Genomic DNA, 16,643 nt, shown 5'->3' with positions numbered 1-16,643 from the left:
AAGCAATCCTGGTATTACAGGAATGCATCACTGCACCCATCTAAGGATTCTCATTTCTTTCTTTTTAACTTTTTTCCAGGGCCCTCACTTCTTTTTTTATATACATTTTATTTATTTGTTCTTTTTAGTTATACATGACAGTAAAATGTATTTTGACATGTCATACATAAAAGGAGTATAATATCCCATTCTTGTGGGTTGTATATGATATGAAGTTACACTAGTTATGTATTCATATATGACAAAGGTAAGTTATGTCCAAATTCATTCTACTGTTTTTCCCTTTCCCACTCCCCTTCTTTCCCCCCATTTCCCCCACCCAATTTGGTGAACCTCCACTCCTCCCTCCCCACCACCTATTTTGGGTCAGCATCCACATAACAGAGGGAAATTTGGCCTTTGGTTTTTAGGGACTGTCTTATTTCATTTAGCATGATAGTCTCCAGTTTCATTTATATACTGGCAAATGCCATAATTCCATTCTTCTTTATGGTCAAGTAGTATTCCATTGTGTATATGTACCACATTTTCTTTATCCATTCATCTACTGAAAGGCACCTAGGTTCGTTCCATAGTTTAGATATTGTGAACTGAGCTGCTATAACACTGATGTGACCATTTCACCATACTATACTGATTTTAAGTCCTTTGGGCATATGCCAAGGAGTGAGATAACTGGGCCAAATGGTGATTCCATTCCATGTTTTCTGAGGAATCTCCAACAGTGCCTTCCATAGTGATAGTGGTTGCACTGATTTGCAGTCCCCCTAGCAATGTATGAGTATACCTTTTCCCCAAATCCTCACCAACATTTACTGTTACTTATATTCTTGATAATTGCCATTTTGACTAGAGTGAGATGAAATCTCAGTGTAGTTTTAATTTGCATTTCTCTAATTGCTAGTGATGTAGAACATTTTTTTCATATATTTGTTGAGTATCATATTTCTTCTTCTGTGAAGTGTCTGTTCAATCCCTCACTTCTATCTTCTATTAGTGAAGTATACAGAGCCCCAAATGAATGATTACCCATCATGAATGATCTGAAGAATACTTCTATACTGACTGTTATAAAATGAACTCAGTATTATAAATAGCAATTAGGTTCCCAGAAGTTATCAGTATTAATATGGCAACATGGTGGTACAAAAAACCTGTTCCCCAAGCCTCTTTTCTTTTGAGACAGGGTCTTACTAATTAAATTACTTAGGACCTTGCTAAATTGTTAAGGCTAGTCTTGAGTTTGTGATCCTCCTGTCTCAGCCTCCCAAGTCACTGGAATTAGAGGTATGTGCCACTGTGCTTGGTCTTGCTTTATTTTAAACTAAGAAGTTTCAATGAAACTATGTTTCGGTAACGATTCAATACTTTTCTTACCCGTTCAATTCTTTCCCTGGTTCTTTCAGTTCCCACAGGAACTTCATGAATATGATACTGGCAACAAAGGTAACTCATTACAGGATCAGGTGCATCAAATAACTCTCGCAAATAGGAGAAAAATCCATATTGTCTGAAAGGAAAAGTACTGATTTTTCAAAAGAACATTTAAAAATTTTGATTGTTAAAACTACAAATTATTTCAACAATGGAAGAGGAATTCCTTTTTTTTCAAACATTTTAAAACCACTTAGTATTATTTACTTCCTTGTGAGAGAAGTTTGTTTATTAGAAACAATCAAAGTATTCTTTTGTTGTTTCTTCTATTGTTCTTACCTTTAGAATGTCAACTTATATCCAGAGTTAAGATATTCACTTATAATTGTTCATTACTGCAATATTTACATTTAGTCCTTCTGGAAATTATTTCTGTATTATAAAATGATTTACCATTTAATTTTCCCAATACCTAACCAACTCTTATCTTGCATCTTTAATAAAAGATATTTAGCATTTTCCATTAAACAGTCCAGTATTATTCCACTGATTTAAATTATCACTTTCATCACACACTATGCCACATGATATATTCCTGGGCCTAACTTCTTCCATATTTTAGACTTCAGTAGATATTCTACAAGAGAATAGTACAGCTTACATCAAACATATTATGTGACAAGGAGATAATCAAAATATATTTAAGATTATTCAATATTCAAATTAGTTGTAACAATATTTCCACAACTTACTTTAGTTCATTCAGAGACCTTGAAGGTGCTTTGTCTGCATATGAACTCTTGGGAGCAATAACAGCATTTACTCTTAACTTTTTATTGTCACGAACCTGGATATAGGGAAAAGAAAGTATTATCTTAATTATCATGTATTCTCAATTGAAATGATTTTTCAAGTTGCTATATTGCTACTATCATTCATGGGATAATCAAGAAAAAAGCAGAACACTGGATGTTTGATGATACTTAATAGTATTGCTTGTGTTAATGGCAGGTTACAAAGTATTGGGCTAACCTTTCTACAAATAGTTACTACAAATTCTGGACTAGATTTTAAAAACAATCATATGGCCAGCTCAGTGGCACCTGTAATCCCAGCAGCTCAGGAGGCTGAGACAGGAGTATCGTGAGTTCAAAGCCAGCTTCAGCAAAAGTGAGGCACTAAGCAAAGCAGTGAGAGCTTGTCTCTAAATAAAATACAAAATAGGGCTGGGGGTGTGGCTCAGTGGTCAAGTGCCCTGAGTTCAATCCCCAGTTCCCCCTCAAAAACCAATCATATGAAGACATTGGAAAAACAGAGGCTGGAGGAAAGTTGATACTCAGAAGAGAAGAAAAGTACTGAAATTTGTGCTTATGTGGTTTCAGGGTAATCCACAATCTGGAGCACAGGAATGGGAATAAAATTCAGGTAGAAAGCTGTAGTTTTGTTGCTGTAGGAATCACAGGATGGAGTTTTGGGGTAACTAGAATGGCTACAAATTCTTAGAAGGAGAGTGTTGCAAAGAAAGAAGGTTCAAAATTTGCATATAAACTCCTGTTTAAATCCTTGATTGACCCTTAAACTATAAAGGGATGAAAAATTCCAGGGGGCTGGAATAAAGCAACAAGTGGAAGGCTGAAAAAACTGCATGTAGATTTCAATTGCTGCCCATTGCATGGGATAGAGTTTAGAGTTCAACTACGTTAATTGTCTGTTAATCTCTTTAGAATAAGACAGATGAATCCAGTCTTTACATTATCTACAATTTTAGTATACAATAAAAAATTACTAAATGCCACCATAGTCAAGAAAACAAATAGTGAAGAGATTATGTGTGTATATAAATTCAAATAACTATTTCTCCTCCCATAATCTTAAGATTTCATTTCATATATACATAGATACATATATATACATATATGACTATTTTAGTATTTAATTTTTCAAAATAAAACACACAAACATATAATCCTGTACTTATTACTCTTTGACAATATGTTCACTTGATTATTTAACTTTCTGGAAATAAATTCAAATAACTATTTCTCCTCCCATAATCTTTTTTTAAAAAAATATTTATTTTTTAGCTTTAGGTAGACAAAATATCTTTATTTTATTTTTATGTGGTGCTGAAGATCGAACCCAGTGCCTCACGCATGCCAGGTGAGTGCGCTACTACTTGAGCCATATCCCCAGCCTCCTCCCATAATCTTAAGATTTCATTTTTCTGATACTAGCAATGCTCTTGTTCTAATTCTACATTACTGGGAAATTTCTTCCTACTGACTACAGAGTTGAACACTCAATTCTAAATTCATGCTTGTTTCAATCTGATTTCAAAATCCTAACAGTTGATGAGAGAAACTTGGAAATAAAGAAAATAACATTGTCTCCCCCCCCCCCTTTTTTTTTGAGAGAGAGAGAGAGAGAATTTTTAATATTTATTTTTTAGTTTTTCGGTGGACACAACATCTTTATTTTATTTTTATGTGGTGCTGAGGATCGAACCCAGCGCCCCGTGCGTGTCAGGCGAGCGTGCTACCGCTTGAGCCACATCCCCAGCCCTAACATTGTCTTATAAGTTCAACTAGCAAAATTCACTCACAATGAATATAATAACATTTCAGTGAGGGTTTTCTAGGAAGCTTCCTGATATGTTTACTGGACTATTTTACTGGACTATTTTTGAATTCCTGAAAACCAATAAAGAAAGGTAAGCTTAACATAATGTTCAAGAGACAAAATTGGACAATGATTTTTATTTAGTAAATTATAAAAAAATAAAATTCTATTTTGATTCAGTATACACAGAAAAGGAGAAAGATAAAAAATTACAATTGGTAATGTAGACTATGATAGATGGTAAAGAGAAGAACAGACAAAATTATATCATACAAATGCTAAAAAATGGAAGCGAATATAGTTTTACAAATACCAGACAAAGGAGCCTTAAATGAAGAAATGTTATGAGAGGGAAATGTTATAGTTTCCTCACTAAATGTGCATGTACCTAATAACATAGCTTCAAAATGCATCCAAAGAGTGACTGAACTAAAAGCGACACAGATAAAGTTCAAATCATAAGAGGAGATTTTCACATACTTCTCTCAGTAGTTGATTAAGCAAATGGAAAACTGGAAAACTATCAGTAAGTTTATGGAAGATTTTAATTACTAACATTTGAATATGTGCTTATGGTTATATATCTGTATAGGAATGTGTGTGTGTGTGTGTGTGTGTAATTCTAAAAATATCAAAATGCATATATGAAGTACACAGGCTTACCAAAATTATTCATATTCTGGGCCATAATATAAATCTAAACAATTTTCAAAATTATTCATATTATGTTTTTTCTTTTTTTATTTGTTCTTATTGATGCTTTACAATTGTACATTAATAATGGGTTTTTCACTGTTTTATACTCACACTTGCACACAACATAACTTGGCCAATTTCATTCCCCACTACAAAACCCCTGGTCTTCTAATCTACATGAGAGAAAACATATGGCCCTTGACTTTCTGAGTCTGGTTTATTTTGCTTAACATAATGATCTTGAGTTCTGCCCATTTTCCAACAAATGACATAATTTCATTCTTGATAGCAAAGTCCACTATGAGTATTTTCTTTATCTGTTCATTGATGGACGCTTAGGTTGATTCCATGTTGTGGCCATCATGAACTGTGCCGTTATAAACACGGGTATGCATTTATTGCTATATCATGCTGACTTTAATCCATTTGAATACCAAGAAGGTGGTAGAGCTGGGTAATATGGTGGTACCATTCCTAGACTTTTAAGGAACCTCCATACTAATTTCCATAGCAGTTATACTTATTTACAATGCTATCAACAGTGTATAAATGTTCTCCCCATGCCCACATCCTCACCAGCATTACTATTATCTGTATTCTTGATGCAGGTAAAAACTTTAAAGCAGGTATGATGTAAGAAAACTATCATCATAATGAATGAACAGAGACCTTTAGCAGACAAAGAAATAAAAAAAAATTAAATAGAAATTCTAGAACTAAAATATGAAGTATCTAAAATGAAAAATTCACTGACAGGCTTATTGGTAAAAGATCCTGGAAATATTAAAAAGATAACGTTATGTAACAGTTTATGCCAGAAACATGAACATCTTAATTAAAATAGAAAAAATTCCTTTGAAATGAGAATAAAAAATATAGAATAATATTTACACTTATTAGTGAAATTGAGTTTTCTACAAAAATTTCAAAGATAGCTCCAGATTCAGATATCTTCACTGATAAATGCCATAAAAAAGTCAACACCAACACTTGGCAGAAAAAAGAGGAAACACGCTTGCAAAATCATTTTTATGCCATACTCTCACTGCAAAACCTGACAAAAGACTATAAATTATTATCACTCATAAATACAAATGCAAAAATATTTTTCATAGACAGAATTCAGCAATATATGGTTACATGACCATGCAGAGTTAATTCCAGGAAAGTCAGAATAACACAACACTCTAAAATCTACCAATCCAATCTATCATATTATTAGAATAAGTACAAAAGCCATATGATCATCTCAGTAGATACAATTTATAAAGCAACTATTAGAATTCTGTAAGTGAATGTAACAGTGTCACAGGAATCAAGGTTAATATAAAAAACCAATTTTATGTCTGTGTACTAGCAATAAACAATTATAAAATGAATTTTAGAAATCCATTTTCAATAATCAGAGAGGTGAATTTCTAGTTCAAAAGCCAGCTTCAGCAAAAGCAAGGTATTAAATAAGCAACTCAGTGAGACCCTGTCTCTAAATAAAATGCAAAATAGGGCTGGGGATGTGGCTCAGTGGTTGAGAGCCCCTGAGTTCAATCCCTGGTACCCTCACCCCCACAAAAAGACAGTAATTGATAATTCATAAAATTCTCTGGGTCTATACCAATATAGTAAATAAATAAATATAAATAAATGGAGAAAAAGCTCTTTTAGTAGAATGCCAGCTAGTAAACTTTGAAGGAAAGATTGAGTTAGACTCATAAATAGTTCTTTTAAAAACAAATTACTGCTATTATTATCATTTTTGTGGTTTGGGGGAAATCTTACATAGGGCCTTGTGCATGCTAAACAATCTCCAGTCCCTTATTAATGGAACTTAAACCTACTAGGCAGTTTCATGAGAGACAAGATATTTATTGTCTCAAAAAAAAATTATAAGGAAAAATAATTAAAAGGAAAAATAATCAGTTTTGCTATACTTATTGTATAAAATATACAATTTTATTTGTATATTAATAATTTAATGTGTAACAAATTTGTTCTAAGCAACTGATATATTAGGAGACAATTTGAGTACTATATGAAATTCACATTTACTTACATGCAATTTCATACAGAAAAGAAACAAAAGGTTATCTGCAAGTGAATGCAGAAAATTGCATCCCACTGAACCAAGTGTCGTGTATCTTGTATTGCATAACTGAACACACACATTCACACCCCTTCAAACATCAACAAGCCACCTCAGTTCAACATGTGTTTTAAGCCACACCCACCTATATTTGCAGTTACAACTTTTCATCCAATTTCAGATAACCAGTTTAAAATTGTTTTAGTCAATATTAACTCACAAGTTGCACAGTTCTAAGGCTCAGGTCTTTTTCAAAACGAAGCATCCTACTTCTGTTATTTGTATATTAATAATTTAACATGTAAAACTGTGCTACCATTTTTACTAGGTTCATTTTTTTAAATCCATCATAAAAAAATTTGAAAACTGTATCCTAACCCTTTCCCTTCCATAAGCCCTGTGGGATTTTACTGCACATTGTGCACAGCAAAGTGACTTTTTAGACAGGTTTCACTAGGTGGCTTAGAGCCTTACTAAACTGTTGAGGCTGGTTTCAAACCTGCAATCCTCCTGCCTCAGGCACCCAAGCCATTGGGATTACAGGTATATGCCACTGAACCCAGCTAACACCGTGATTTTAAAAAATGTATATCTTGTATTGTAACATAACTGACTGTACTTTGCAATGGAGAAACAATAAAACAAACAGGGCAAAATATAAATAGTCAATCTGGAAAACGGGAATACAAAAATTCCATCTACTACTCTTATAGCTTTTCTGTAAGTCTAAAATCATCAAAATAAAAATTATTTTAAAAATCAATAAAGGAGTGGAAGTAAAATGAAAGAATACTGGCTGTGAGTTAATCTATCATTAATGCTAGTATATAAAGTTCATAAAGTTTTGAAAAATCTATTCTTTTAATGGTTATTTTAAATAAAACTGAATAACACAGTGAGAAAGTAATTTTATTTTCAATTCTATTTCAATATTTCTAATTATATCAACGAGAAAGCTGTAGTTGTCAACATGTTCTTAATTCCTGTTACCTCTTTTTAAACATAGTACATGCTTTCAGCAAGCACCAGTACAGGTCTAGAATTTACTAACATTGTTTTTATTTTCTTACTGTTGTACAAAATGTTTGGTTTCTAATTTGATAGTATAGTGATATACTTTCTTTTAGAATACTTTGTTTGGATAACAAATATTCAGGTGACTTAAAGAAAAACAGTAACTGATATTATAGGCAGGACCCAGACTTTGTAGAACTTGTGAAGGTAGCACATGATAGTACGGAGAAATGGAAAAAATTGTGACTACTGTTTGTAAATTACAGAGGGATGAGAAATGGTACTCTAGTAGATATAATTACAGGATAAAGTTATACAGAATAAACTTCACAATTTAACATACTCACAAAAAATTATATGTATGAGAAAGTTCTGGTCCTACCTGATAAGTAGCTATGGAAAGATAATTGTTATAAGCACAACAGAAAAAAAAAACGTTCTGGCTGGGGATATAGAGGGTGTGCCTAGTATTCTCACAGTATTAGAACATAGTTCAAATCCTCAGTGTACAGGCAACATAAACTTTTGACACAAGACATTCAGTGCAAGCTAAGTTGGTCATCTAATTAAACCTGATTATATGACTTTACAGTATATCATGTCTTACAGATATATAACTCTAATAACTGGCTCTTTCAGTGCACTCTGATGTAAGATCAATAATTCTATAGTCAGGCTTGAAACAGTTTTAACATACATAGATGTTCAATAATTTGGAAGCCATTTTATAATTTTATATATGTATATAAAACTTAAACACACACACACACACACACACACACACACACACACACACACACACACATTTTTACATCCATTTACCTTTATGTTCATTCTCTGCCAACTACTGAACCAGAAGTAGGGCAATATGATAACAGCCAAAGAAAGTTAAGGATTCTTTCCAAGCATTTGTATACCACAGATATAGGGGACCGCTTGGGCTGATCTAGGGTACTGTCCTCACTTAAATTAACAAAGGTTTAAACAAGACCAAAAAAGATAATCTAAACCAAGGTTTACGAGCATTTTACTTTATTTTACTTTTTGATGTAACAACATTTTAAAGTACCTTTTATTGATAAGAATTTGCTTAACAAGCATTTTTTAAAAAGATAAAGTACATAAAAAAGGGAAATTAAATCTTACTGATAATAACAATATATGTACCTAACCATATAATATATAATACAGCGTATAAAATATAAAAATATTGATTTCACCTTCAAAGAAAGACTGACTTTATCTAAATACATGCTCAAAAATGGATGACCAAAACCTAAGGCCCATCATTATGTTTCTCTTTGAATCTGACAGAATTACTTTTCAAACTAATTTCAAAATATGTTACAGGTGAAATTATGTGCTGTTTGCCTTTTATAAAACAAATTTATTGGGATAGGGGTATAACTCAAGTGTGGTAGAGCATTTGCCTAGCATGTGTAAGATCCTGGGTTTGATCCTCAGTACCACAAAAAACAAATCAATAAAACAAAAAGTCAAACTTATCACTTATAACGACAAAAAAGGGAAAGAAATTAGCAAAACTTAGTAATTTTACACAAAACTCCTAGCAAAAAAAAGTAGCTACTACTTTTTGCTCTATAATTAAATGTTGTAGCACTGAAAGACAAATGTTACATGTGCTACACTGGTTAGTACTTACCTCTCTGAGGAAAACCTCCATATCTTCTTGACTTTCAAACACAAAGGCTCTCAAGTCATTTGATGGAATATGATTTTCAATATATTTGGCATTTTTATTGTCTTTCATATTGATCTAAACAAAACAAAAAGAAAAAAGCTGATCTTCATGGAACCCCTTGATTATTAGAACATATTTATATTGAATATCTTTATTTCCTCAGATTCATACTTGAGAAAAGAAAGACAAGAAAAAATGACTGGGTACAGAACAGTCTTTTAAAAAATCTAGTCTGTTACCAAGAAACAATCAATACATACTTAAACAGAAGCCAAGATTTAAATAGTACCTAATGCATATTAATTTTGATGCTATAAAGAGATAACTTTAGTTTTTTTCTGGTCAACTCATTGAAAACATTTGAAACAGTCTTAGATTATGACTTAAGAGTTGAAATATTTCTCTTTTCCCAAGCTTTTAATATTTTTCTTCTTAATCTTCAAGAGAACTTCAAATTATATATAGCAATAACTGATAGATAATAAAACACAAAGAACCAAAGAGTAAAACTTTATGAAACTATTGGAAACCTAGGTTTACACCACCATAGCATAAACTTACAAACATCTTTAAAAATTAATTAACTAGGCATTTCTGCCATGTGCATTTCAATTTTATGGAAAATATTAAGATACGTCAGAGAAAACAAACTATCACAAGAAGAGTCCAGCCCTAAAATTTTCTATACATTCTATTCTATATCTTGTTTTAAAATTATCATGCCATAAATTTCCTCTTATGTTATTAATTAGAAACCTACAGCAGTATTTTTAATGGCTCAATAGTATTCCACTATAAAAAAATAATTTACTTTCACCCATCAGTATCTTCATAAATTTTCATCTTTTGCCTCATCTGTATATGAACCCTTCTACACTTCTGTAACTCTACATTGGAATTATTAGAAATAAATTATGTAAATAGATTGCTAATTGGTGAGGTACATGACTAAGTCTGTATATTGCTATCTTGCCTATCAAGGTAGAAGCATTTCAAGCAGGCCTTGAAGACTTAAATAAGTATGTATGGGGACATTCAATGGAGGGAGGTGTTATGTTATGAAAGGAGAAGGGTTACTCTATAAAGGAAGAAAAATCAGAGTATCTCTTTTCACTTTAAATATTCAAATATAGTTTAAAATATAAGTATATGCCAACTAGTAATATGATGTGATTAGAAAATCAAATGACAAGAGAATGAGAAATCTAATTAAGTTCTGAAATATTATTTTGAAGTCAACATTTTAATAAAAATCAGTTGACAATTATATTTGCATTATAAGATATCAAGGGTGACAATATTTTGCTCATATTTTCCTTCCAACCTAATCAGATAAATCAAAACAATGTCTACATTCAAAATAGAAATTCTCTTCTTGATCTGGAAAAACATTTTAATAATACGTACTTGAGCAAGAAGAGAATACATCATCTATATTAATTTTGTTACTATAAAAGATTGAAATATATATATGAAAAGATTTTTAATAAAGTATAACGCAAATATGTTATAGAAAAAAAAAACAAACTTTTCATGAATCCTGAAAAGACCTACAGTGAATTCTTTTTAAAATAAATTATCTAGCAAAATAATCCTTAAGTCATTGTGGGGTAAGTTTTGAGCTTATATGTCAACGACTAAAATGTCATTATCAAAGAATATAGTTTGTCACTTTCTCATTTTTTTACATAAGACTGATCATTTTACAGTTCAGAAATCATTCTATTAAATTCATAGCCACAACTTATTACATATTTACTAAATATAGCTTTACCTGTTCTTAATGACCCACAATAATCAATAAAGGCTACAATATGTCAATAAACTACTTGCTTTATTCTCAAAATCCCCAGAATGTCCTTTTAAATAACAGCCAATTTCTTGCTCATCTTGTCACATGTTCCTCATTAATGTTTTTATTTACAGTAATTTTCCAATTCTTCAGCAGGTTTAAATCTAAAACAAGCTATAATGTAATAACCAGCCTAACCAAGCTAAGTTTATACAGGATTCTTGGCCTGTAAGCTTCTAGTTTACACCTCTTACTAGAAAAAAGTTTGCAGGTTTTGTAATACTTGTTAATATTATAGATCAAGGGGCCTTTTATAAAGTTCATTTATGGATTTAGCCCAATACCAAAGATGCCAGAAGCCTGATAACAGAAAAAACAGTATGTTAACAGGACTAAAAATTCTTTAAAAAATTAACAAAAAATGCACAATGATTACAATAATAAAACTACAAGATGTCACTGAGATGAATAATTTTCTTACCGTAAGCATTATAGGCTCACAAACTCTTTGCTTAAATTTGTCTCTGTTATTTCTTAGCCACAAAACAGCATCATAAGTGTCCCGGTACCTCTGTCTCAGCTTATCTTCCTTTTGATTCATAAGATTGTCAAAACGTTGAATATGGTCATCCACATCTAAAATTGAAAAACAAAGTAGATTCTCTGAAAATTTTAATTAATGAAACAATCTATTAATAATTTCTGAGAGAAAAATGATTTTTAACATAGAATAATCATACGTACAACAAAATGAAGAAAAAGAGATAAAAAGAATTAAAAGATATTCTTAGAAATACAAAGAGTCTGGAATTAATTTCCAAATCTCTTCTTAGGAGGTTATCTGCAAATGTACTCTAACAAAGTAAGGGCATAAAAGATACACACACACACACACACACACTCATATACACACACACATACACACACACACAAAATAGAGGAATAGGCTTAGTCAACATAGAAAAGGTATGAAAGAAATCCCATATGATAAAATACTGATGGAGGCTTTGAGAATTACCAGTTTAGGTGGAAGCAGGATGAAATGTTACAGAATTCAAGGAAAGAAATGATAGCACTCTCCCCTTTACTTAAGGAAATGCTAAAGAAAATGTTTTCTGTTTAAAAAAATAAATAAAAAAAAATGTAAATTAGCTGGGCACAGTGCCACATGCCTGTTACCCAAGTGACTCAGGAGGCTGAGGCAGAAGAATTACAAATTTGAGGCCAGACCCAGCATTTTAGTGAAACCCTCAGCAGTTTATTAAGACATTATGTCAAAATAAAATAAAAAGTAAGGATAGGCTGGGCGCAGTGGCACACACCTGTAATCCCAGCGTCTGGGAGGCTGAAGCAGGAGGAATGCGAGTTCAAAGACAGCCTCAGCAAAAAGTGAGGCTCTACAAATACAAGTCAGTGAGACCATGTCTCTAAATAAAATACAAAATAGGGCTGGGGATGTAGTTCAGTGGTAGAGTGTCCCTGAGTTCAATCCCTGGTACCCACCAACCCAACCCCAAAAGGAAGGGCTGGAGATCATAGCACTGTAATAAGTGCCCCTGTGTTTACTATCCAGTACCAAATAAAAAAAGAAAGAAAGAAAATTCATAAAGGTAAATTAAAAACTTATAAAAAGTTATGAATTAAAGGAAATTTAGCCATCATATACTACTTGGCATGGCTATGAACAAGTTTTACTATTGTACTAAACAATACTTGGTATTATAAACTTCCAGAATTAACCCATAGAACACATAAAACTTAATTATGGTTCTCAATAAAATAGATGTTTCAAACCTTGAAAATATAAAAATGGGAGTATAGATGAGAGAGTTTTGAATGTGAGAAGCAAGGACAGGAGCACAGTGCTAGTATTTTAGATCACAAAATGTGTATGTAAACAATATGGACAACTGTTGAATGCCACAGAAACAGGCATATTGCCAGGCGCAGTGGTATATGCCTATAATCCCAGCTGTTTGGCAGGCAGGAGAATCATAAGTTCAAAGTCAGCATCAGCAATGGCGAGGCGCCAAGCAATTCAGTAAGACCCTGTTTCTAAATAAAATACAAAATAAAGCTGGGGATGTGGCTCAGTGGTCGAGGGCCTCGGAGTTCAACCCGAGTATCCAACCCCCAAAAAAGATAATCTGAGAAATTACAATAATTAGGGATGTATTATTAGCTAAAATCTACAAAATAACTATCAAAAAATGATGTCTAAAATTGATTAATCAAGTGATAATGAGATAAGAATATGGTGAATATATGAAGATGTCTATTACAAAAAACTGCAAGAGTTAGAAGTGCTTACTCTTGAGAGTGGGTCTGGAGGTAGGAAAGGGGTTGCATCACCCTTTTCTTTTAGTTCTTTTTAACTATACACATCTAGAACTTTTAAAAGCATAAAAGTGTTTTTTATTTCCCCCACTGGTATTAGTCATATACAGTGAACAGAAAGAATATAAGATCTCCATCCAAATAATGCTACCAATTTATCCACATGGTCTACAGGAAAGAAAAGCAAAGATGAAACTGGACAGGTTTGAATGACCAAAGCTAATGGTTATAAAGTGTAGGATAAAGAGCTTAAATTTGATCTGAGTAATATTAAGTTACTCAGTAAAGAAAATAAAGTTAAGCATTTTTAGAAAATTAATTCTATTGTTGTAATTGGACATAAAATAATGATCAACCAGAGGCAAATCACATATAAGACAAATATAGGTAATAGGGCACAAGTTGGAAGAACTGAACTAAGTTTGCTCAGCAAGGAAACTTGAACAGTTTAAAGAAATGAGTATCAGGGAAGAAGAAAGGCCATTGTTAGAGATGAATCCCCATTTTAAGAAACTTACTCTTTTTCTCTTTCTCTAGAGTTTCCCTCTCTCTCCGTTTATCAATTATCTCGCCTTCACATAATGCCTTTTCATCTTGAACTCGTCTCAGATCATTTATAATGGCATCAATCTGAGGCTGAAGATTCTCACAGTTTTCTGTGGTCTTTAATTCATTTTGCAAATCCTCTATCATTTTGCGGGTATTACTTATTCTCCTCTGTCTGTCTTGTTCTTCATTTTGTTTTACTGTTAGAGCCTGCTGAAGTTCCTCAATCTAATAAAACAAAAGTAGGTCAGTACCTAAGATTGCTTTTTCTCCTGATTTATAAGGCTTTCTTAATACTGAAGTTTTACATGGGGTTGAGGATATGACTCAGTGATAGAGCACTTGCTCACCATGCTGAGGCCCCAGGTCCCACCACTGGCACCACAAGAAAAAACAAAAAACACCAAACTAAGAACATGGAGTTTTTTTTCTCTCTACAAGGAATCCTACTAGAATTAGACTAGCAGATTGCCAGTTCTACCAGACTACCTATCTTGATTTGTTCACTAACATATCCCAAATATCAAGAATTGTACTTGGTATGAAATTACACACATAATAATTTACACATAATGTAAATTATTTTTGCTGAATAAACAAAATAAAAAGCTAAATTTCTAAATAGTTAAAGTGAATATATACTATACATCATACAATCAAAATTGTTATGCTGTATAATATACAAGTTTCAATAAATAATACAAATGATTATAAGTCAATTATAATTTCAAACCACAATATTTTTTTTTGAACAAAATTATTTTCTACCTATACTTCAAGTTAATACTGTGAGATTTAAATTTTTTTTTCTTTGTAGTACTGAGGATTGAACTCAAGGCCTCGCACATGCTAGAAGTACTCTACCACTGAATTGTACACATAGTTCTTGATGTTTTTTATTTTGAGAAAGGGTCTCATCCTCCAAAATAATTGGGTCTACAGATGTGCACCATCATGCCTGGCTTTTAATCAGTCTTTACACTTGAAGTTTTGGTTCATAATGTAAATTATTTTTTAAAAGCCAGACGCACAGGTTGCCACCTGACATCAAAGGAATTTTTTTTTATCTAAACCAAAGAGTTACCATTTTCTGTAAGACACACAAACAAATGTACACTTACATATCTAATTGATTTTTTTATAAGGAGAATTCTCTATTAATAAATATTCAAGGTTCATATATTACACCATCTATTATTAGTTGACTTTATTTCTAAATCACTTATTTCCTCCTTTTCATTATAAAAGTTAACATATTCATTCAAAAATATGAAAAATAGAGACTTTACAAATAAAAATCACTCAAAATCTAATCAAACTTAAATTTTTACATTTTATTAACAACCTATAAATGTCATAAAACAGATTTTTAAAATTAAAGGGCACCAATAAAAATTTACCGAGAGCAGTTTCTTAGTACCCATGTTCCTGCAAAATAAAATTTGAACACCTACATGATGTCCTGTTATATGGACATACTACACCTTATTATATTCCCTATTGTTGGAAATTTGGAATGATATAAATGTTTCCTTTCTAAAATTTATCTTGGTAGTATTATGACAATGAACAAAACACATGCTAAAATTCTTTCAGCCTTACCAAACAGAGAATGAGAGAAAACATGAAAAAAATTAAGACACCTGTCATTGAAAATTAACAATGTTTAAAGAACCTGAAAGGAGGAAGTAGACAAGAAGCTCCAGTGTTCAGCCTGGAAACCCATGAAGTCCCAGGCCTTCAGAAGAATAAATGGGCATGTCACAGAAGACAAGTACAGAAATAAGAATTACTAGGCATGAAAAAGTTTAAGTTCATGAAAAAGGAGCAAGACACACACAATTTAAATACACATGCTTTCTACTTCCAGTACAACAGAAACCACTCAGCTCCTGAAAAAAAAAAAAAAAAAATCACTGGGTTGGTTTTTCACTTTGACCTTTCTTACCTTTGGGCTAAGTTTTGAACTCTTAACTCACTTGCCACCCTCATCCAAGAAACTACCATGACTAATCACATTAGTCCTACCATGACTACCCATGTTTAGTTTGAGCAAAGTCTAAACCTTTTAGGTTTAAGACACTACTGCCATACTGATCAATATCTTCAATTTCTCCAAATGTATCTTATTCTAACTGAAAACTGTTATTTCCAAAATACTTCTCCCTAGAGTTCTATTAAGTGGTGACTTGCTATAACCCTACTACACTTGAGGACTCAGAAATGGAGGTGTCCTCATTGTCATGACACTCCTTCCTCCTTTAACTGAGCCCCACTTTAGTTCCTCTGAAGACCTGGAATCAGACTTTGCCACCCATTATCCTTGTTACTATGTTAACCATCTCCCCCTCATATTACTCCCTGATATTATTCATTTATCAGATGACTTTGATTTACCATCTTCCTCTATTTAATTTATCATTATGCCTGTCATGTGATTTCAACCTAAACACAGAAAACCAATCTAACTTTTTGGTCTTTGT

The 16,643-nt window shown here is 32.2% G+C and overlaps 1 protein-coding gene across 5 annotated transcripts in view; it reads right to left on the bottom strand.

The window, feature by feature from the left end:
* Positions 1–16,643, bottom strand: part of Smc5 (structural maintenance of chromosomes 5) — an 86,404-nt gene that overhangs the window by 29,296 nt on the left and 40,465 nt on the right. For all 5 annotated transcript variants that reach the window (XM_015492913.2, XM_015492914.2, XM_048806877.1 and 2 more), the window contains 5 exons: positions 14,133–14,388; positions 11,759–11,913; positions 9,447–9,560; positions 2,127–2,221; positions 1,378–1,510 (listed from right to left, as the gene is read on the bottom strand). In XM_015492913.2, coding sequence (XP_015348399.1) covers positions 1,378–1,510; positions 2,127–2,221; positions 9,447–9,560; positions 11,759–11,913; positions 14,133–14,388 — 753 coding nt within the window. The remainder of the gene's footprint in view (positions 1–1,377; positions 1,511–2,126; positions 2,222–9,446; positions 9,561–11,758; positions 11,914–14,132; positions 14,389–16,643) is intronic.

This window comes from Marmota marmota, unplaced genomic scaffold (assembly GCF_001458135.2).
Source record: "Marmota marmota marmota unplaced genomic scaffold, marMar, whole genome shotgun sequence".
In the NCBI taxonomy this organism is placed as follows: domain Eukaryota; kingdom Metazoa; phylum Chordata; class Mammalia; order Rodentia; family Sciuridae; genus Marmota; species Marmota marmota.
Note: the sequence above shows the minus strand (reverse complement) of the source record. Positions and strands in the feature narration are given on the sequence as shown.